This window comes from Neovison vison, chromosome 9 (genome assembly GCF_020171115.1).
Source record: "Neovison vison isolate M4711 chromosome 9, ASM_NN_V1, whole genome shotgun sequence".
Lineage (NCBI taxonomy): Eukaryota > Metazoa > Chordata > Mammalia > Carnivora > Mustelidae > Neogale > Neogale vison.
The window spans coordinates 2,890,468-2,911,208 of NC_058099.1; the positions used below are offsets into that span (position 1 = coordinate 2,890,468).

General features: G+C 65.2%; 2 protein-coding genes across 5 annotated transcripts; one reads left to right on the forward strand and one right to left on the reverse strand.

Annotated features, from left to right (window-relative positions):
- Window positions 1-4,717: 4,717 nt before the first annotated feature.
- Window positions 4,718-8,107, reverse strand: TMEM250 (transmembrane protein 250). Its single transcript, XM_044264552.1, has 2 exons — window positions 7,811-8,107; window positions 4,718-7,034 (listed from the first exon to the last, which is right to left on the reverse strand). Exon 2 carries the CDS (start codon window positions 6,983-6,985, stop codon window positions 6,497-6,499), a length of 489 nt encoding a protein of 162 aa, XP_044120487.1. The 5' UTR covers window positions 6,986-7,034; window positions 7,811-8,107; the 3' UTR covers window positions 4,718-6,496.
- Window positions 8,108-8,375: 268 nt separating this feature from the next.
- Window positions 8,376-14,016, forward strand: LOC122917122 (rho GTPase-activating protein 44-like). 4 transcript variants are annotated; one of them, XR_006386351.1, is made up of 3 exons: window positions 8,376-8,718; window positions 8,966-10,075; window positions 10,302-10,331. XR_006386351.1 is itself a non-coding variant. In XM_044264553.1 (3 exons), exons 1-3 carry the CDS (start codon window positions 8,477-8,479, stop codon window positions 13,967-13,969), a joined length of 705 nt encoding a protein of 234 aa, XP_044120488.1. In that variant the 5' UTR covers window positions 8,376-8,476; the 3' UTR covers window positions 13,970-14,016. The 4 variants fall into 4 exon arrangements, 1 of the variants encoding a protein (XP_044120488.1); XM_044264553.1 differs by lacking the exon at window positions 10,302-10,331 and adding an exon at window positions 13,854-14,016 and having other exon boundaries at window positions 8,966-9,312; XR_006386353.1 differs by lacking the exons at window positions 8,376-8,718; window positions 8,966-10,075; window positions 10,302-10,331 and adding exons at window positions 10,375-11,553; window positions 13,854-14,016.
- Window positions 14,017-20,741: the final 6,725 nt, after the last annotated feature.

The following is a 20,741-nucleotide window of genomic DNA, read 5'->3' on the forward strand; positions in this document are numbered from 1 at the left end:
CCAGCCGCCAGGGGTGGACTGAGACAGCACAGCCCCTCGGCCCTTTGCTCATTCCACAACGGTGTGAACGCGCTGCGCCCCCCGAGACCGTCTGCCAGCCTGCCCCTGAGGTCAAGACCAGGAACAGGCCCAGATCGCAAAGGGCAGAAAGGCATCTCCCCTCCCCTGGTCAGGGCTGCAGCCTCAGCCGCTGGCTTCCAGCACCTGCCCCTGGAGAGGGCCGCGCGGAGCTCTGGCCCCTGCGGCAGTCTGGGCTCCTCGGGAGTCCCCCACCGGCATCCGCAGTTCTCCCGGGAGGAAACCCCGGCCTCCTTCCAGGAGGAGGTGTGCCCAGCAGCTCTGTCCTTTCTGGACTTTGTCTAGTTGCTCTTGCTTTCCACTCCCATATGTCGCAGAAAAGCTGGTCCCGGAGGGGTGCAAAGACCCACACAGGGCAGTGGTGAGGACGCAATGCCCTCCATGCGGTCGGCTCCGTGGCCGTCTGAGCCAAATGTGGGAAAGGCAGACGGAGCAAGCCACTGGGGGCTTCCCTCTCCTCTCTGAGAGGCCTGGAGGGACCCGCGGGGGCAGGGAGGCAGGCCCAGCTCCCGGCCACCCTGCCCTGCCCGCTCTCGGGATGCACAGGAACAGACTCGGAACTTCGGGCTGTGGCAAACACGCATGAATCACGCACACATGTGAGCGCACACGCAGGCGCACACGCCCCCGTGGCTCAGCGGGTCGAGGGGCTGCAGCTGCTCAGAGGAGCACAGCTCCCCACGCAGGTGGTGCCGAGCTCGAGCTCGGCTGACTCAGCTGCAGGCGGTGCCGTCAGGGGGGACAGCGCCGCCCCTGGGAGCCAGGAACCCAGGGACCGGGAGATGGAAGCACAGTTGGAAAAACACAGATAATTCCCGGGACGTTCTGTCAGGATGTTGTTGTAAATAACGAGTTCACAATTGAAACTCAGAATTGTATTGTCCGAGGGCTGCCCCTGCCTGCTGTGGGCTGGCAGGGAGCGCGTGGAGGCCCCCTCAGCCCTGCAAGGTGAAGGGCAGGTCAGCCGCTGGGCAGCATTCCAGTCCTGGAGGAGGAGAGCCTAGGGGCCGGGGTGGGTGGGGGAGAGAGGGCAGAGGGGCCCTGGAGCAGGGGAGTGGCTCGGCCCTTGCAAAGACCTGGACACCCACCGTCCCTGCTCACCTAGGTCAGCGCGTGGGCAGAAACATCCCCACCAGTGGGGCATGGGGGGCAGGGTAGGCCCCAGGGGGCAGGTGCGCTGTGTCTCCCTGTCTCCTGACCCGAGCGAGGGCAGGAAGGGCACCCCTCCCTGCCCATCGAAGAACGCGGCGTCCGCGGCAAAACCTGCACAACCTCTTCTGGGTGCCCCTGGAAGGAAAGGGCCCCCCGGGGCTCCAGGGGACCTGGTGCCGACCCCTGGGGCAGGGGACATGCCTCCTGGGAGGCCACCTGACCACTCCCCCCAACCCCCAGCTGCTCTCCCCAGCCATCAGCAATGCCCTCCGCCTGGACGGACTGATTTCTACATGAATATTCATGCCGCAGCCTGGACGAGGCACTAATGTGCTCGGAAAGCAGAGTGGAGCCCTGGCCCCTCCTCGCAGAAGGAATGGCCGCTTGCTTCTCCGCTCGCACACAGGCCTGCAGGGCTCTCCTCGGGAGACGTTCTCCCACTGACCAACTCCGGAGGCTGGGGCATGGCTGTCCCCTCTAGAGGGATGCCCACTTTCAGGCGGGGGTGGGGGGGGCCAGGCCCTGCCCTGCTCAACCACACCGCCGGCCCCACCCAGCGACCTAGCCTCTTCGTCTTCCCACAAGTGCAGCCCATCCCCAGCCCAGGGCTCAGGGCCAGCGTCCAGCCCCGGTCAAGGTGGCAGGGGACACGGCTGAACCGGCCAAAGGCGGAGGGGGTCTGCCTCAACCTGGGCTCCCAAGCCTGGCGGAGCCTCTCTGGAGTGGCGTTCTGGCCGCTCTTGGATAAGGCCGCAGTTACGCCCAGCGGCGACGGCCGTCTGACCATGCGCCCTCCTGCAGGCCCTCCCCCAGCACCAGGCGCAGAGGCGGCCACACAGTGAGAGCCACAGCCGCTCTGCCAGAGGCCCCGTGTGACACAGCTGCCAGCAGGCCTGGGCACGCTGCCCGCTGGGGCGGGGGGAGGGGCGCAGCCCACGAGCCGCTGAATCAGCGGCTCCCTCCCGTCCTCCCCGTCCCCTCTGGGCAAGGATGCTGGTGAGGCGGGGCGCTCCCTCTTCTGGGAGCTGTCAGGGAGGCGCGCCAGACTGCTGGGATTTCTGCAAAGTGGGTCCTGGGTGCAGCCTGGTGCAGAGCGGCAGGCGGGCCTCAAGGGGATGGGGCGGCTAGCTGTCCTAGAGGGGCTGGCCCAGAGAGGCCCTTTCCCAGCAGCAGCAGGGAGGGGGAAAGGAGAAGCGCTGGGCTCTGCGGAGGGAAGGAAGCTCGCTCAGGCCCAGAAAAGGCTGATTCAGCACCGAGCGCCTGCCCTCCGCCAGCTCCCTCCTCCAATCACAGGCTGCCAGGGACAGGGACCTCTCAAGGTCAGGGACCATCGATGCCTGTGCAGCCAGCCCCAGCCGACCGCCCTGTCCTCCGCAGCAGTACTGGGCTCACACTCTGGTCCAGAGCCCGGGGCGCCTGCCCAGCCATCGCCCGGGGCGGGGCTGTGTCCCTCCCCCACAGCCCCCCACCGTACTGCGGGGGAAGGGGAGACCGGGAAAGGCACAGGGGTCCGACTGCCCCTCCAGGTGCGACCTCCTGGGGCCTGCCAGGAGTGCCCGCAGGACCAGAGAGAGCATCTCCTGAGATGTCCGTACTGCCCTAGGTCTGGATGGCACCCAGACTTTCTCACATAAGCCTCTGGTTTCTGGAAGTTCCCAAAGCACCACCCTTCCTAGCCGTTGCCCCCTCTGCTGGCTGATCCCCCCCTCCTGACAGCCCCTCGCACCCTCCTGCTAGTCGCAGAGGACTCAGGCCCTGGGAGGTCCTCAGCAGAGGTGCTGCTGGAAACCCGAGTGCGAGGGCGGGGCCGCTGAGGCTTTTCCTCCGGCCTCCCCGGCCCCTGGCTCCAGCCCCAGGGACACCCAGACTGGGTGCCTCCCCTCTTTGTTCAAGGGAACTGCTTCTCTCCTCCATCCTCTCCCACTCCCTCCCTGCCCGCCGCCCCCTGCACTTCTGTCCTAACCCTGACCTCCAGACCCAGCCTGACTCTGACTGGACCATCCCCCTGCCAGGCTGAGAGACCTCCTGGAGCGACCCCCTCCACAAGCAGGCTCTAGCGGAGCCCCGGCTCCTCACCCCCACCTCCCCAATCAAGGACAAACTTGCCACCACCTGCGTGCAGGTGCTGTCACCGGGGGCAGCCTGGCACCTGCAGAACCTTCCAGGTACCCTCCTCCCTCTTCTCTTCCCTCCTGCCCCACCTTGGGCCCATCTTCTCCCACTGGGGGTCCTGCATGAGCAGCAGGGGCCCTCCCTGCCCACTCGGTCTGACATAGTGGCTATCTGGGGTCACTCCCTCCCCCACCCACCTTGAATGCAGCCTGGGCCATCCGGGAGGGAGGAGGCGGCAGGAGCCACGGAGGCAGTTCTGTAAGGATGACTCCTGGTTCCTAAGCCCGCTCCAGCTCCGGGCATCAGCCAGCCCAGCCCTGGGACCTGCGCTCAGGCCTGCAGGTCAGTCCTTTTTCCCAAGACAGGGAGCTCATAATGAGCACACACTCTGCCCTAAATGACATCTCAGCAGAATGCCCCCGACCGGAAGCCGCTGCCCTCACAGGTCACCCCCCCCACCCTACCCCATGATGCTCTTGAGGCTGAGACCCCTCTCTGGGTGGCAGCGTCCTGACTGTAGCCTCGGATCCCAGCCCTGCTCTCCCACTGCTTGGCCCATGTCTCCGTACTCTGCCCTTGAAGATGGGATGGGGAGTTGGCCGGAGGCCCACCCGGTGGAGGAGGCCTCGCACTCACCAAGCACCATCCTAAGTTGGCCTGCTGGGGCTGCTGCCCTGGCGGCCGCCAGCACCCGGCACCCGCAGCCACCGCAACCGCTTACCGGCTCTACCACCACAAGCCAAACCCCGAAACAACCTGGGACTGTTTTCTGCTGGGAAAACACCCAGTTCTACAAAATCCCGGAAGCAGCAGGTCGGTGGCCTTTCCGTGGCGCTTCCCGGCCAGGCAGCAGCGCGGCAGGGCATCCCGGTCATGGGCGAGGAACGGGGCGTCCCGCATGGAAGCTCTGAGACGTTTACAAAATAAAGATACTGAGTAATCATGTGTCTCTCGTTTTTCCAAGGCTTTTGGTTAAACAAGAACCGCCGCTTTGGTTTCCAGCCAGCAACCTCCCTACACACAGATCTTCCCCGGGAGGGAGCTCATACTGTGCACTCGGTTCAGGGACCTATTCCCGGGCCCTGTGAAGACCCTACACCCTTGTTGGCGGGTACAAGTCGGCCCCGGGGACCTTGCCGGGACCCGCTGCCGGCGCGGCCACATTGTCCCTGCCGTCCCGACAGACTCCCGGCCGCACGGTCAAGGTGGGCCCCTTGAAGCCCCACCCGGGCGTCCCTGCCTTGGCGCCGCAGACACCTGCTTTAAAGCGTCCTCGATTTTGCCTGGGACAGACTCCTTCCGTGGCATCTTTGGTCGGTCAGACCCTTATAGAAAGAATGAAGATTTTGAGCTTTAAGCAATCACTCCATCAACGTGTTAAAAAAATAAGTTTAATGCAGGTGGCTCATCTCATAAAGAATTTAACAGGCGCTCGCGTCACCGAGCACCTCCGTGTTCACCGTGCCAGCTCCTCATGTGGCGGCAACCACAATCGAGGCAGCCCAGCCACACCCCTCCTGCCGTCCTGACGGTGCGGACACATGTCCACCTCTGTGGCGGGAGCTCTGGGGGATCGGAGTTAACACAGAACAAAACTTTTAGGAAACAGCATAATTTAGTGCAAAAGATTCTCTGCGGCGCTGAGAAGTGGGGTACACGCAGGTCAGCTCCCCGCCGGGCATCCAGGGAGCCCACAGACTCCACCCAACCAAGGACATCGTCCCGGGAGCCCTCCCACCGTCCCCGAGTTGACAACTGCTGGACAGAAGCCGGCTACAAACAAAGAGCGTGGTTTACAGCAGAGCTTTCACCTTCTCTCCCTAATTTGGAGTCTTCCTCCCGGGGCACCCAACTGTCCGACAGCTCCCCTGGCCCCTGGACTTCCTGGGCATACAAGGTCAAAGCGGCCACTGCCCATGCTCGGGGGTGGGGAGGGACAACTCGGGATGAGGGGTTTGTCACCCCCAGGATGGGGCTGTCTGCTGTCCCTGGTCTCTGACTGTCGTCCCAGCACCATTATTCCGAGCGGCTTCTCACCTGCCAAGGAGACCTGCTGTGACTATGGGGCCACCAAGCCCCCCTCTCCTCCTCTGACAGAGAAGCGAGGGGTTTGCACAAGACACGGGCCCCCGGATGGACCAACAGGCCCTTTGCTCCTTTCGGCCCCACATTCAGTTCTGCTTGTCCCTCAGCAGCGGCTCCAACACAGGGGCAAGAACACAGGGACAGCCCAGCCCGTGCGTACGCCCAAGAGGGACTCTTCCAGTGGAAGCTCCGCTCACGTCCCAGGGACAGGCACGCAGAGGCTGTGGTGCTTCTCCAGACCTCTGACGTCAGCTCCCAGCACGCACGATTCCATGCCAGCCCTCCCTCAAAGGGAGAGAGGGCAAAGCTCAACTCCCCTCCCCACTCCCAGCCGGAAGGAGTTCAGGGGCGTCCCAGCATTCTAGGCTTGGAGAGACTATGGGACCCCGCCCGACGCTTTCAACAAACCTGCCCAAGAGGAAGGCAGATCGCCCAGGACCAGAGCTGGACCCCGATCTGGGAATTGGCCAAGGCTGCCTGTGACTCCCACTCAACCGTGTCTAAAGCAAACCAATGTGGCCCAGAAGCCCAGCCTGGGACTTAGGACTCTGCCACCACTCAAGGGGACAGACAGAGAGCCTGAGCGCTGTGCCAGAACGTGGGCGGCCCAGGGCAGAGCAAGCAGCTTTGTGGCAGTGTGGACGCCAGCCACTTGAGCCTGACACTCCCCTAAGGCTGGGGCCGGGGCTGGGGGCTCACCGGGAGGGACCGTGCAGCTGGCCAGGAGGCCCTCGCTCGCAGCCTGTGATGCCCGTGTCCCAGAGAGGAAGCAGGGACACAGAGGCTCTCCAAGGGCAGGCTGGGCCAATGGGCCTCATCCTGGTACAGCCTGGAAAAGCGAGGGCTGGAAGCGTGGGCTGGCGGCCAGGAGGCGCTGACCCCCCAGGGACATACAAGGAGGATCAGTGCAGAAAACGAGCAGCAGAGGGGGCGCCCGCGTCCCCTTCCCGGAGCAGTCTCAGCACCCCCCCGCCCAGACCTGCGAGGCGGGAGGAGTCCCGACCCAGCCGGTCAGGGGAAGCACGGGCCGCGGGGAAGACAGCCCGCGGCGGAGGCCGGGGCCGGGCCCTCACATGTCCACGAAGACCATGAAGCACCAGCCCAGGCCCCCGACCAGCAGCACGGTCACGCGGATGCCGTAGATGAGCAGCTCGTTGAGGAGGCGGAAGTCCACGCGCCGGCGGCCCAGCAGCAGCAGCAGCACCGACAGCTTGAGCTGGAAGCGCAGCAGGACGCGCACGCCCAGGTACTGCAGGCAGAAGAGCGCGGCCAGCGCGCCCCAGAGCGCCGCGGTGAACAGGCTGCAGCTGAAGTAGAGCAGGAAGCGGATGAAGCCGTACAGCCAGCGCGCGCGCACGTACACGTCGAAGTTGTTGTACTTGGTGCGGGCCAGGCGGGAGGTGCGCGCCGGCCCGCAGGCCGCGTGCAGGCAGGTGGTGTGCGGGCCGTGGAAGGAGCGCACCCGCCGCGGGATGGGCATGACCGGCATCGGGGCCCGGGCGCTGTGGCGAGCTGGTGGCAGCACTGGTGTCCGCGCAGCGGTCGGCATAGGCGTCATGGGCACCTAGGCCCGCGCGTGGCAGCTGAGCCCTGGGGGGTGCAGCGGCCTGCGGGGAAGTCACAGAGACAGGAGCGGGGTGAGCCCCGGGACGCCGGAGCCGGCCACGGGGAACCTGCCCCCTCGGCTCAGGTGCCCGGGGGCCGCTCTCGCCACAAGAAGCACCGAGGACGCTTCAGAGGCACCGGACGCAGACCAAGGAGCCAAGCGCGAAGACCGGACAGAGGGTCCGGAGCCCTGGCGCTGTGGATTCCTAGGAATGACCTGAAGCCGGTCCGCCCCCCTCCCCTCCCTGTCGGGCTGGCCGGCAGGGGCGCTGGGCTCCCGTGGGGGCGGACACTGGGGACCACGCCTGGCAGGCAGAGGACATCACAGGCCTACAGACCGGGGACCAAGAAAGGACAAACGCCGAGTGACCTGGTGACCGCCTAAATCACTCGTGGGGGCAAAGCTGCACGTGCGGACGTGTGAACAGCGGGGCAGCCGGGGGGCTACGGGCTCGGGAGACACGTCCCACCGGCCGGCCAGGGGCGTGCACGGGGGCGGAGGCCGGGCGGGTCCAGGACTCCCCGCAGGCTCGGCCAGAGCCTAGTCTGAGCCCGGGGCGGCTCCGCGAGCTTGCCTCGGTCCGGCCCGCACCTGTGGGCCTCGTCGGCTGGGCCCCGCGAGGCTCCCTGCCCGCCTCCCTCCCGCCGGTGCTCGCCGCCGCCACGCACGGCCCCCCCGCCCAGCGTCCGCGCCGCGGGCTCCCGGGGCAGGCAGGCAGGCGGCGGGCACCGGCGGGGACCCGCGAGCCACCCCCAGGCAGGCCCGTCCGCCGCTCACCAGGTGCCCTCTCCGCGCCGGCGCCGGGGAAGGCCGGCGGGGCGGGCGGCAGGGCCTGCGGCACCCCCCGGCCCACGGGGCTCCAGGAACAGGGCGGCCGCATGGTGCCCACGGCGCGGCGGCTGCGGGGCCCAGCCGCTCACGCGTCCCTGCCCGAGGCCGCCCCGAAGGGCCCGGGGCTTGCGCGCCCGGCGGCCGGCGGCGTTTGGCCCAGCGCGGGAGCCGTAGCGCCGTCCCTCTGCGGCCACCGTAGCACTTCCCTCCCACTCCTCCGCCCGAGCCGACACCGAGAGCGCCTCCCTTCCCCCGGCTCGGAGAGACTCTGAGCAGCCGGAACTCGACACTTCCCCAGGGCGTGCGTGCTTACGTGCCTGCGTGCGCGCCGTCCTTAGCACTGCCGCCCGACGCCTCGTCCCGCGTACGCTGCCGGCTGCTCGGTCTGTCCTGCGCAGGCGCAGATGGTGGGCCTGCGCGTGCGGACCGTGGGCAGCCCCTCCGCGCACGCGCGCGCCGTCCTCACGTGTCCGCGGCCCGCGGAGCGGCAGCCGGGCTGGGGACCGGCCCACTCCCTCCGCCGCGCGCGGCGTTGCCCCAACCAGACCCAGAGGGTCGCGCGCGGACTCGTGAAGGGTTTCAGGCCTGCCGGGTTCCGGGTCTCTCTCCTAGATGCGGCTGCGCGTCCCCGAGAATGGGGGCCCGCCGCCGGGCCGCTGTAGTCCTCCGGGGTGGCCGCCGGTCTCCCCCTCCGCGCTGCCGGCCCGCCGCCTCCCGGGCCCGAAGCCCCGTGGCCCTCGCCTCCGGCCCGCCAGCCCGCACCCCGCACCCGGTCCCTGCTGCGGGCTCCTGCGTCCTGGCCCTCGGGGAGGAGGCCGGCGGGGTCAGCGGAAGGAGCGGGAGAGCTTTGAAAGGTGCCCGGAGCAACCGTGAAGGGGCAGCACATGGCAGAAAAGGAGGCTCTTTTAATAAATATTCCCTAAAATGCAGCCTTCTGCTGGCTGGGTTTCTGCAGTAACTGCCTGCTCCGTACTCGGGCTCTCTCCCGCCCGGTCCAGCCCTGTCCCCCGGGGCACCCCATCAGGCCCCTCCAGGTCTGTGCGGAGGTCCCATTGCTCGCTGCATGACCTGTCCCTTCTCGCCGGTTCTGTTCCTCCTCAGCCGCCTGCCGAGCTCCTACTCACCTGCGAGACCCCAGTCCAATGCCCCCTCCTCCGGAAAGCTGCCTCCGCCCGCGCGGCGTCCCTTCCCGGGCACCCATGCCCTCCCCGAGTGTGCGCGGGGCTGCTGCTTGCTCTGCGCGGTCTTCCATCCCCAGAGCTGCAGACATCTCGTGGACAGACCTACGCCCCCATCAGCCCAGTTTTTCTCGCCCGTCCTCGGTGAGACGTGCTTCTGCTTCGTGGCCCGGTACACACGGACCGAGTTCACACAACCCCGGAAGCCTCAGGAAAGAGCACTTCTGAGCCACAGTCTGGTCCGTCCCCAGGTGCCGCCCAGGCTCGCAGGTAAGGAGCCTGGCCGGTAAGCACAGGCTGTGTCCTCAGGGTTGCCTTGGGGCAGGGCCAGGGGAAGCCTCTGACCCTGCTATCTGTTTGCAGGTCCTCATTTGGGGGCCCCGTGGGGATCCTGATCCTGCTCTCCACCCTCCTGAGTACCCCTGTCCCCAGGCTTCCCCTTGGGGCTGGGCGTCCGGCAGTGGCCGGGCGCCACCTGCCGGGCCGGTTTCCTGTTGCTGCAGACCGGCTCTGCGGGAGGGAAGGGTGGGAGCGAGGCTGAGTCCACCGGGGGCTTCCAGGCCTTAAAGCGGCTGCCTGGACCCGCCTAGCCCGGCGCCCCCATGCCGTCTGGGGCTGCTTTCGAGCTTCCGTGGCAGAATGGAGTGGGCTCCTGGGAGGACACCCAAAGGCCTACAAACCCGAGAACCTCTACCCTTTGTTCTCTGCGGTTCGTTGGGCCCTGCTCCCCACTTGAAACGGGGAGGAGGGGTGTCACCCTTGGGGTCATGTTTAACTCACTTGTCCTCGGCAGGGGTCAGCGTGACATCCAGCTTGTGGTAACACTGATGTCTGCCGGATGCCAGGCAGCGTGCCTGCCCCAGTTCTGAGGCCTGATCAAGCCCCCAGCTCCCAGAGGGGCTCAGCCTCTGGGGTCCTCAGACCCACCCCCACAGTCTCGGGGCAGCAGCGCGTGGGCTGCAGTTCCTGCCCCCGGCTCCAGGCTGCCTCAGTGACCAGATCTGAGGCCCAGGTGACCCTGTGGCGTCTCCAGGTTTGGGTCAGAAGAAGCTGCACACACCCCCCCCCCAGCCATGTCCTAATGCTCCCTCCCAGAACCCAGCTGCTGTGCTTGTGGACGCTGGGCCACAGTTCGGGGGGGCACACATGACAGGCGTGTGAGGTGCATGTGGGGGACGCCATTCAGGGGGCTCCGGGCTGGGCTTTTTTTTTTAATGTTTCTTTTATTTTACTTTATTTTTTAAAAATTTACTTGACAGACAGAGATCACAAGTAGGCAGAGAGAGGAGGAAGCAGGCTCCCTGCTGAGCAGAGAGCCCGATGCGGGGCTCGATCCCAGGACCCTGAGATCATGACCCGAGCCGAAAGCAGAGGCTTTAACCCACTGAGCCACCCAGGCGCCCCGGGGCTGGGCTCTTCTGAGTGCAGCTTTCCGGTGTCTGGGAGAGGCAGCAGACGCGTGAGCGAAGGAGGCTCGTGTGATCCCGTAGTGGTTTCGTGGGCCACGCCGGAAGCAGGGAAGGGAGGCGGTGAGGAGGGGTTTGTCGGGGGGGGGCGTGTGGGTCCAGTGGGGGTCACCTTGGGCCACATGGCAGGGGTGAGGTAGCAGTGTGGATAAGAGTGGCAACATAGAGGGGTCTGTGATGGTTCCGGAGAACAAGCATGTGGGTAGCACATGGGGGTCTGTAAGGTGGTCATGTGCAGGCCGCAGTGTGGGCATGTGAGGGAGGCCATGAGGAGGGATTCATGGGGAGGTGGGGGAGATGGGTCATATGTGGAGTTACGTGGGCCACGTGGCAGGGGCAGGAGGGCCACGCGGGTGGCATGTGGGGTGTTAGGTGGAGGGTACTCGGGGTCTCTGGGCACACGGGGGGCATTTAGAGAGGTCGTGGGGAGGGGCTCCGCACTGAGCACCGTGGCCACGGCTTTGCCCCATGGGAGCAGGAGTGCATCGGGGCGAGGAGGCTGCAGGGCTGGGGCGGAGACCCCAGACAGCACAGGGCAGAGAAGCCTGTGTGGGCCGTGGCTGGATCCCGGCCTGCAGACCCGGGGCTCAGGGGAAAGACTGGTGTTCTCAGTACTAGGTTGGGGCGGTCTGTTACCAGACCGGGTGAGCGGAACACGTGGTTTCCAGTCCTTACCACCTGACGGCACACGGCCTTGCCCCCACTTTGTGGATGAGGAGACACTCTTGGTCGGCGGGCCCAGCTCTGACCCCCGGATGAGCCCAGCACCCCCAGTGGCCAGTGGGTGGCACGCCCACTGAGACGCCTCCTCCCAGCGGCCGGCAGGCCTCCCTGTGGGGTCTGGTGCTCCATCCGACCTCTGCTTGTCTGTCCAGTGACCCTGTCCCCTCTGGGTTTGCGTGGCACAGCATCTCCCGTCCCCGCTGTGATGGCTCCTCGACCTCTGTGACCCCAGACAGGATGCTCTTCTCAGGGCGGCCCCAGGCCTGGAGTCCAGGGAACCACCTGCCCGTAGGACACAAGAGCCCATTGGACACACCCAGAGGTTGGTCACTGTAGAATGGTAGACGGCATTACTGGGGGCCTTGGGAGGAACCAGCTCTGCCCGCCTCCGGGAAGTGAGATATGCTTCTGTGGTTTGAGCTGGGGTCTGTGGCGCTCTGGACGGCCGCCCTGGTGAACGAACATGTGTGTCTGCTGCTTCCTTAGCCGTCCTATTCTGGGACCACCTGTCAGGCAGCCGCAGGTGACCGGCACGGCTTTGAGGACAGCACCGGCCATGCCGAGCGCCTTCTGTCGTTTGCTTCCTGAGAACACCGGTCACAGCCCACGTGGGGGTGTGGCCCCTGTGTCCGTGTTGCGGGGGCTTTCGGGGCTCAGCCCCTTACTCAGGCCCCTGTGGGCTGTGAGGAGGGTCAGGCCTAGCCCGGGTCTCTGTGCTGTGCCGACCTGAATGTCCATGAAAACGTTAACCTCCAATGTTGGCTTCCTGGCAGGGGCGTGGCCAGAGCAGGAGGGACAGACAGACAGGTCCTCTCCCCTCTCAGCAGACCTGCTTCAGGAGAGGGAATGTGGCCTTCACCCCCCCCACTCCTCCCCTCCTCGCTGTCCCTCAGCTGGCCGGTGATCTGCCGTGTCTCCCAGCCCAGGGCAAGCTTGAGCTAGGTGCCCGGTGTCGGCGTGGCTGTGCCTGGGCCTGGCTGCTTCCGCCCGCCACCCCCCCCCCATTCCCCCCCCCCCTGCCACGCCGGCCCTCCAGCTGAAGCTGCTAAGGGGAGGGAGGGGCTGTGCCCGGCCGCGTCTGTGGCCTGGCTTGCGCAGGACCCAGGATGGGCGGGACTGCCCGGAGGCCTGGCATCACCGGGGCAGCTGTGAGCCCTTGGCCAGCCAGGCTTCAGTCCAGCGCCCACGCCCACAGCCTGCGGGAAGTGGACCGCGGTGGGTGCTGGGGAAGCACTCAGGCCGCATCGGGGGCCATCGTGAGTGATGCCGGGGGCTGTTGGGGGGCTGCTGGATGATGGCTTGTAGGTGACTGACCCGCCTGATGTCCCTGGTGCCTGGCCCCGAGCCACAGGAGGTGGGTCTGTGGTTGGATGAGTCACCGGCCTGTCCTGGCGGTTCCTCTTCATCAGCCAAGGAGGCCGTGCAGCCCCAGGGGCTGTTGGAGGGTTTAGCGAGGTGTGGCCTTTGCCAAGGCCGGGCAGAGTCGCGCTCAGCAGGGCTGCTGTCGGGACACAGGGAAATGCTCACTGTACACCAGCCACAGAATCCACGGGCGCACGGACACTCCGCCTCCTCTCTGCGGGGAGGAGGAGGCCGCGTGGCCAGCTTCTGCGTGGCCCTGCCCTCCTCCTGGTCTGCAGGCTTTATGCCACTTCGTGGATGTGCCCTCCCGAAACCGAGGTCCCAGCCACCCCGGAATCGCCCTCAAGGTGAGCGCCCTGGCGGGTCCAGCCCTTTGCAGCGGCACACCCCCAGGGCCTGGCACTATTTCCTCCCGCACTAATTTCCCTGCGACACTGTTCCTACTCCCGTTGATTGAACGCTTCTGGGCTGACAGGGGAGAAGATTTGCGGCGCAGCTCATCACGGCCCCAGAGCAGGGCGGGGCGCCGGCAGAGGAGCCCGGGCTGCGGGCATGTTTTATGGCACGGGGTGGGGGGGAGACAAACATACGCATTTATATGTCACTTGTTGCAATATAAATGCTAACTTGTACTCCTTTCAAAACTTTTAATGAATTGTACACATTCAGAGAGATTTATAGGGTGAGCGGAATGGCACAAAATGTTACTTTTAACATATTTGTCTCTTTGGCAACACCACCAAAAAAAAATCTGGAAGATACCGCATTCAGGAATAAATCATAAGTAGACGCATCTTAAAAGAGGTTTATTTGGGTCGTTAATGGTTGATGGGCCCCCCCCCATGCAGGATCTAAAGTTAAATTATGCAAAATCAAAAACAAACCTTATAATACTTAATCAGACATGCATAAAACTGGCAGGTCCAATAAATTCTCCCAATTAACTTGCTTCAGGTCGTGATTGCACTCGCTAATTTAATCAGCCCCAGAGTAATCTGGAGGCCGGGAGCTGATGAGTGAGTGCGGGCATGTGCACCACGGGTGAGGGCAGAGCGCGGAGGTCGGGGCCACCAAGGAGGGCGCTGTCTCGCGCAAGGGCAGCGGTTGGCCCACCCGGAGGGCCAGCGGCCGGCACTGGGCTCAGAGCCTCATGGGTCTGCCGTCCTGGGAACTCGGCAGTGTCCACTGGGTTCCTGGGAGGAGCCAGGCCTGGACATGGCCGTCTGGAGTGAAGTCCGCATTCACTCTGCTTGGCTGCAGATGCCCGGGTCTCTCCTCAGCTGTGGATACCAGCCCTTCCAGAACGTGCTTGGGATGGTTCTGTCCCCGGCGACTGCCCCGGAGCCTGCCCATTCCAACCTCTGATTCTTGATTAAACGAGGGCTTTGAGAGGCACCGGGTGGCTCAGTCGGTGAAGCATCGGACTCTCCATTTCGGCGAGGGTCATGATCTCAGGGTCATGGGATCGAGCCCCATGTTGGGCTCAGGCCACAGCAGTGAGTCTGCTTAAGACTCTCTCTCCCTCCCACTCTGCCCCTGCCCCCAGCTGTCTCTCTGTTTAAAATAAATAAATACATCTTTAAAAAATAACAACTGACGGTTTTGACTCCAGTGTGCTTTGTCCTTCCTGCCGGGGCGGGGAGGGTGGACAGGGACGGAGAAGGGCCGGGGAGGAGCCCAAGCCCTGGCCTGGGCCTGCAGGGGGAGGCGGGGCTCTCCGCTCCAGGCCCGGCCCCCAGGGTGTCGCACAGCTGAACTCCCAGAGCTCCCGCGCTTCTCTGCCAGGCAAAACGCTTCATCCTATTTTACTGTCAAAGTCGGGGTTCTGTTGCACACCTGGGTTTGCATTCTGTCCTCCCCAACCTTGACCTTACTATGTAACGAACATTTTTCTGTGCCAATGAATGCGCTTCACGGATCTGGCCTCCGGTGCTCCGTTATGGCGTCATCAGTTCCTCTCTGACCGGACGAGTGTGTCGGTGCCGGGAAGGCTGACCGCGGGAGGCTCCCGACCCCAGCCGCAGCCAGCCCCCCGGCCCACTCGCTGCAGCAGACGACCCAGGGCTGAGGTTCCACGCTGGGGGCTCCCTGCCCAAGCTCCTGCCCTCACCACCCCTCAGCCGGTCTGCCGGCACAGACGCAGTCTCCCGAGAACCACTGGGGGAGTCGCGCCTCTTGTCATTTCCCCCAGCAAGCAGCGAAGAGCACCCACTGCTCGGAGAGGGGCAGCTGGCTCGTCCTCACCAGCGTGGGTCCGCGAGCAGGCCTGTGCTGATGTCGCGCTCAGTCTGGGGGCTCAGGTGCCTCTGGGAGGAGAGGCCCGAGGCCCCGCCGGAAGGGCAGCCTGGCCCCCGCAGCTTAGCACAACAGACGCACCAGATTAATTAGATCGGAGACTGTGAGCCCACAGAGCATCGTCCAGACTCGAGTCCCAGACCCTGAAGGATCCACTCCCAGGAGGCCCCAGAAGAGTGGGACCCAGCAGCCCAGAGGGGAAGGGGGCCCATGGGTGACGGGGCAGAGCTTCTGTCCGGGAAGAGGACCACGTTTTGGGGACGGACAGACAAGGGGGCGGCTGCACAACAGGGTGAATGAGCTTGGCGCCCTGGAGCTGTGTGCTCAGACCTGCTTCACACGGGGAATGTTCTGTGTTCCACCACGCTGAGAAGGAAAGGGGGGTGCCCAAGGGGCTCAGGTCGTGATCCCGGGGTCCTAGGATCGAGCCCCACGTCAGGGCTCCACAGTCAGTGGGGAGGCTGCTTCTCCCTCCGCCCCTCCCCCTGCTCGTGCTTTCTCTCTCAAATTAATCTTTAAGAAAATAAACATTAAAATTTTTAAATAAGAAAGGGGGGACAGATAAAACCACATTTCCGAGTGCTTTGATACGCACGAAAAACTCTAGAAGAGTAGGAAGTGTGGGTGAAGGCGGGCTGGAGGGCTCCCAGCGGGCAGGGAGGGGTGATGGGTCTGGATGCCAAGGGGTTTCCAGACTCTGGACCCAGCGCATGGCCTGGTACGGGAACCTGCGGTGTTCATGCCTTTCAGATCACGAACTGTCCTCCCCCTTCTCACCCTGCCACCTTCCAGAAGCTTCTGTCCTTCCAAACGTTTCCTTCCAATGCGTCCTCCTGCAGTTGCTCCCACTGTGGAAGGAATCTTCTCAATAAAGTCCCACCACAGGCTTAGAGGCTCTGCACCCCGGCCACCGTCACCCAGGCCACCCCACCCCCAGGAGACCTAGCAGCTGGCGTCTCCCCACCAGGGCTGTGGCTTCGAGGACTTCCTCTTCTGGGGCAAGTCGCCTTGCAGAGTTGTCCCTTCAGATCCTTCCAGAGTGAGCTCAAGACCCCTCCTCTTCCAGGAAGCCTTCCTGACCCCCAGGGCTGGACCAAGTGCATGCCTCGGGTGCCTGTTTCAGGACCCCCCCCCCCCGCCATGGGACTGCCTGCTGGGTGTGAGCTCCTTGTACTCGAGTAGGGCCTGGGTCTGGTTGAGCTGTACGACCCTTTGCCCAGCCCAGGTATGTCTGGCCAGAATGAGCCAAAGTCCCCTCCCAGAATCCCTGACAGCGGCATGCTTGACAGCAGGGTTTGTGTCCCAGTGTCCCAAGGGCACGACTGCTCCCCAGAACCCTCGGTCCTCCTTCCCACCAGGGCTCCCTGGTGCCACAATGAGGCTGGCCCTGGCTCCGAGGGTGCTCAGGTTGGGAAGGGCGTGGGTGGACGCTGAGGCAGTAGCCAACCCCACAGCCCGGGGACGGGGGAGAGGGAAGGGCCAGGCGGGAGCACGCTGTGGGCAGGCTGGAGGGCGAGTGAGGGCTTCGCCAGGGGGTCTTCTGGAAGTGCGTTTAGGAGGCTTTGCTTTCGGTGCGCTGGGGCCTGGGGCATGCGGGCTGGGTGGGGTCCGTGGGGATGACGCGTGACTGCCACAGCCGTGCCGACCCTCCCCGTCCCGCAGCGGACCTCGGCGTCACCACGGGTCCCAGGCCTGCCAGCTCCCCAGGGGTTTGGGGGTTTACCAGAAAGAAAGAAATGGTGCTGGACCTCGGGAGGGACAGAAGCCCCGGTCACCACGACCCTGTGGAGGGAGGCTGGTGCTGAGGGACCCCGAGCCTGTCCAGGTTTGTGTTCAAGGCACCCGCCCTGCCCTGGGTGACGGTCATTGGCCTGTGTCCTCACGGGGCCCCCGGCTCCATGGAGAGGAAGAGCTCTCAGGACTTGGAAGTCGCAGGGCGGAGGCATCATGAGCCGCAGAAGGACACTGGAGTGCGGCTTGTTGACCCTCTGAGGACAGTGGCAGAAACCATGTGTCCTGGACACTGAAAACGCTCCTGTCCTCTGTCCAGATGAACGCGGTGTCCCCTGAGAAGTGACACTCACAGCCCTGGTCCCTGAGCCCCAATTCCCTGGACAGGGGTGCTGGGGCCAGACTGACCTCCGGGGCCCCACATCCTGGCTGGACCTCCAGGGTCTCGCCGCACCCAGGGCCCAGCTTCGGCCTCTGTGCGGTGGGGTGGGCAGTGCCTCTGACTGGGACAGGTGGGAACCGATGGCACAGATGCACGCAGGGCAGCCCTCGACATCACGGGAGGGCTGGTCCCACTGCAAGGCCTCTGTCAAGACCATCTGCTGTTGGCACTGGGCCAAGGTCTGCCGTGAATGAGTCTTAACTCTCCTCTGTGCTGGGCTGGTCTCAGAGCTGACCAAATGGCTACTCCCTTCCCTCACCTCCCACCAGAAGAACCTGCTGCTGGCTCCTGGGAGCCTCAAAGGTTTGCAGGCACAGGATTCAGGTGCTGGATCCAACCCCTCCTGAACGCAGCCCAGGACCAGCGCACCGACCTTGTGTTTTGCTGCTGCCGACACTTCTCAGCTGGGCTCCCCCTTTCTGGCTACAGGCTCTGGGCCTGTGGTCTGGGTCTGGAGGAACTGCCTCCTTTGCTGTCTGCTCCTAAGGTCATGTGGGCAACCGGCCTGGCATCCTGGGGCAGGCTCCCCCTCACTAAGTGGGGATAACCATCGCGCCCGGTGCTCACTGAGGGGCCTGCCCACTGCTTTCCACTGACCCGAGGCCAGGCTGACTGCAGGTCCGCCGTTGTTTCACAGTCGATGGTGAAAGGAAAAACACTGTCCCCGCCCCGGCGCCCGGGAAGAGGGTCCCACCGCAGGGGCGGCAGCACGGGCCAGCGAGCGTCTCTAAGGAGCAGGTGTCCTGCCCCCCCCCCCGCGCTCATCACGGCCCCCCGCCAGCGCCGCAAGGGAAGACCCCGGAGAATCCCCGCGGCGCCCCCCAGCGCCTCGCTGCCCGGGCCCGGCGGGTGCGCGCGGCGGCCAGCAGAGGGCGCTCCTGGGCAGGACGCGCTCGCCGGTGTCCGCGATCCGCACGGTCCACGCAGCCTGAGTGCGGGCCCCGGGGACGGCGGGCGGCGAGCCGCCGGGTCTCCAGGACGGTGCACCTCCACGCACCCCGGCGCACCTCGGGGCCCTCCTCACCCCAGCTCATCCCTGTCCGGGGCGCCGCTCCGCACTCCGGCCCCCCAGCTGCCCTGTCTCCCCCACGGACCCAGGCGGGTCGCTCCCTCTCGCTGGGCCTCAGTTTCCTCTTGGGGTCAAACGCGTGCGAAGCGGGGCCCGCGCTGCTGCGGCCGCTTCCCGACCGCAAGCTTTCTTGGGGCTCCTGGGCGCCCCACTTTAGGGGTGAGCAGAGCTCCGAGCCCAGAAGGGACTCGCACCCCCTGTACATGAGGGTCCCCGAGCAGAGCGGGCGGGGGGCTCCGAGGAAAGGGCTGTGCGCCCTGCCCCTGCCCCTCCTGGGATCCCCATTGCCCACCTGACCCGGGCTAGGGGTCGCGTGGGCAAGCCCTGCTCCCGCGCTCCGCCTCCGGCGCTAGGGGGGCGGCCCTGCCCTCCCGCCTGGGTCCTGGGACCCCTGGCCGGTGACCCGGGCCGGGGCGAGGTGGCAGGACTCCCTCCGTGGCCGCGGCTTGCAGCGCCCAGACCGTCCCCCCAGAGGCCTGCAGGGGGCGCCCGCTGCCTTGCTCCTGGAACAGCGCAGGTGGGCGCGCGGGGCCGCAGGTGGGTGTGCGCCTTCAGCAGTGGACGTGCGGGGCCGCAGGTGTCCGGCAGGAATGCAGAGGCGGAGGGCTGGGGTGACTCCCCACCACAGGCCTGGGCTGCGTGGGCTCTGCACGGTGCCTAGGGTCATCTTTTGATCAGCAGCGGGAGAGACAGAGACAGGGAGAGACACAGAGGGAGACGCTCTCAGAGGGTGGGAGACCCCAATTCACAGGTAAGAAAACGAGGGACGCAAAGTTTGATAAGAACTGTGACTGCGGACAGGGGGCTCCGATGGGTGCGGTGGCACCAGACGGCTACCAAGGGGACAGGGCGGAGTCAAGGGTCCTGGTTCCAGCAGGTGCTTCCTGGGACTCCTGCCCTGGGTGCTGAGCAGGGAGCCCATGCGGGGCTCGATCCCAGGACCCTGGGATCATGACCTGAGCTGAAGGCAGAGGCTTTCAGCCACTGAGCCCCCCAGGTGCCCCCCCAACACAATTTTTGAGAACACTCTTCGGTTCACAGCAAAAGACAGAAAGGGGCAGAGGCCCCACACACGCACAGCCTCTGCCATCACCAGCACCCCCGCCGCAGCGGCCCACTTGCTACAGCTGAGGAACCCATGTCGACACGTCATTGTCACCCAGGGTCCACAGGTCACCTTTGTGCTCACTCTTGGCGTGCCATGGTCTGTGGGTTTGGACACACGCGCAGGGTCCCGGGCCTGCCGTTCGAGATGGACAGTTGTTTCGCTGCCCTGAGAACCCTCCCTGCCTAGGCTTCACTCTCTCATTTGTGTTCTCTCCTGGGACTCTGGCCCAGGTGGGGGCTGGGGTTCTCAGTCTTCAGGGGAAGAGATGTGGGCTCGGCAGCGGCGAAGGGACCCGTGCCCCCGGGATGGGCCAAGCAGGCTGAGGTCTGACGGTGATCTTGGCACGCTGCTGCTGCAGCACTGCCCAGACTCATGCGGGGGACACGCACGTTGCAAGCGTGGCCTAGCCATGCCCTGCGGGCGGCCCAGTGGCCTGTGGTGGTCCCTCGTGCTGGGCTGAGTGGTTTCACTGTCGAGGGCGAAATCGAAGGACCTCGGCAGGGAACACAGTGGCCCCCAGGGGGGCATGGCACCTGCTCGACTCTGCCAGGTGCTCAGGGGGAGTCTGCAGGGGACTGTCCCAGCACTGGGCAGGCAGCTCGGAGGCCACCCAGCCCTTGCCCCAGCTGGCAGGGGTTACCTGCTGGGGTGTCCAGGGACTCCCCCAGATGCCCCTGCCTGGCTCACAGGGCTCCCTGCTGTACCCCCACATTCTTGGCAGCCAGTGGACTTCCGTTGAGTGGATGATTGTCTTCCTGCGTGAGTCTCCTGGGTGCTTCTGGAAGGCAAGACAAGGGCCCCGCCACAGAGCTGTCAGAGATGCGGGAGATGTGGGCGCTCCCCTGTGTCCCTCCATACCCTCAGGGGCCACTGATCTGCACCCCCGCCCGCACAGGCCCGGCACTCTGCCAGGGCTCCCGTCTGAGCTGCCGCAGAACACCTACCTGTCTCGCAGCAGCTCCAGGAGACAGCTGGGGGGTCTGTCACCCTTTGAGGGGTGCAACACCGATTCCTGGGCCTGGACTCGAGTCCAGGGGCAGTGGGACACATTAGCATTGCAGTAGGGTCCCGAGCCCGGTGATCTCAGTGTTTTGGGGTCATTTATGAATTCATCTGTTTGCCGGGGCAAGTCCTTCTGCACGCGGTTGCCATGGCTGCCTGGAGTCGGTGTCTTATTAATTCTGCGTGTTATGCAATAAATACAGATCAGACGATCGCCGTGAAGGTTGTGTTTTTATTATGCAGTTTGGCTCCTGGCGCCGGGGTAGGACGCACACGGTGTCCCGCTGACAGACATCCATCAGGTTCTGGGCACCTGGGAGGGGCGTGGGGAGGTGCTCCGGAGCCCGGAGTCTGAGGACGGGGAGGGACAGGGAGACAGAGCTGCGGGGGAGGGGCTGGAGGTTCCCAGCATCCTCGGCGGGCCTGAAGGGCTTCCCACAGCTGGACGGACAGCACTGTCCAGGAGGGAGGCCCTGTCCCCTGTGGGCTGCTTCCGCCGGA

What these genes read in the sequence shown, in the direction of transcription:
- LOC122917122 (XM_044264553.1), top strand. Translation starts at nt 8,477, where the DNA reads ATGCGGCTGCGCGTCCCCGAGAATGGGGGCCCGCCGCCGGGCCGCTGT. An exon ending in GAGCGGGAGAGCTTTGAAAG is followed by an intron (nt 8,719 to 8,965) that starts GTGCCCGGAGCA and finishes GTTCCTCCTCAG; the next exon opens with CCGCCTGCCGAGCTCCTACT. An exon ending in GGTGCCGCCCAGGCTCGCAG is followed by an intron (nt 9,313 to 13,853) that starts GTAAGGAGCCTG and finishes GCTTGGCTGCAG; the next exon opens with ATGCCCGGGTCTCTCCTCAG.
- TMEM250 (XM_044264552.1), bottom strand. Translation starts at nt 6,985, where the DNA reads ATGACGCCTATGCCGACCGCTGCGCGGACACCAGTGCTGCCACCAGCT.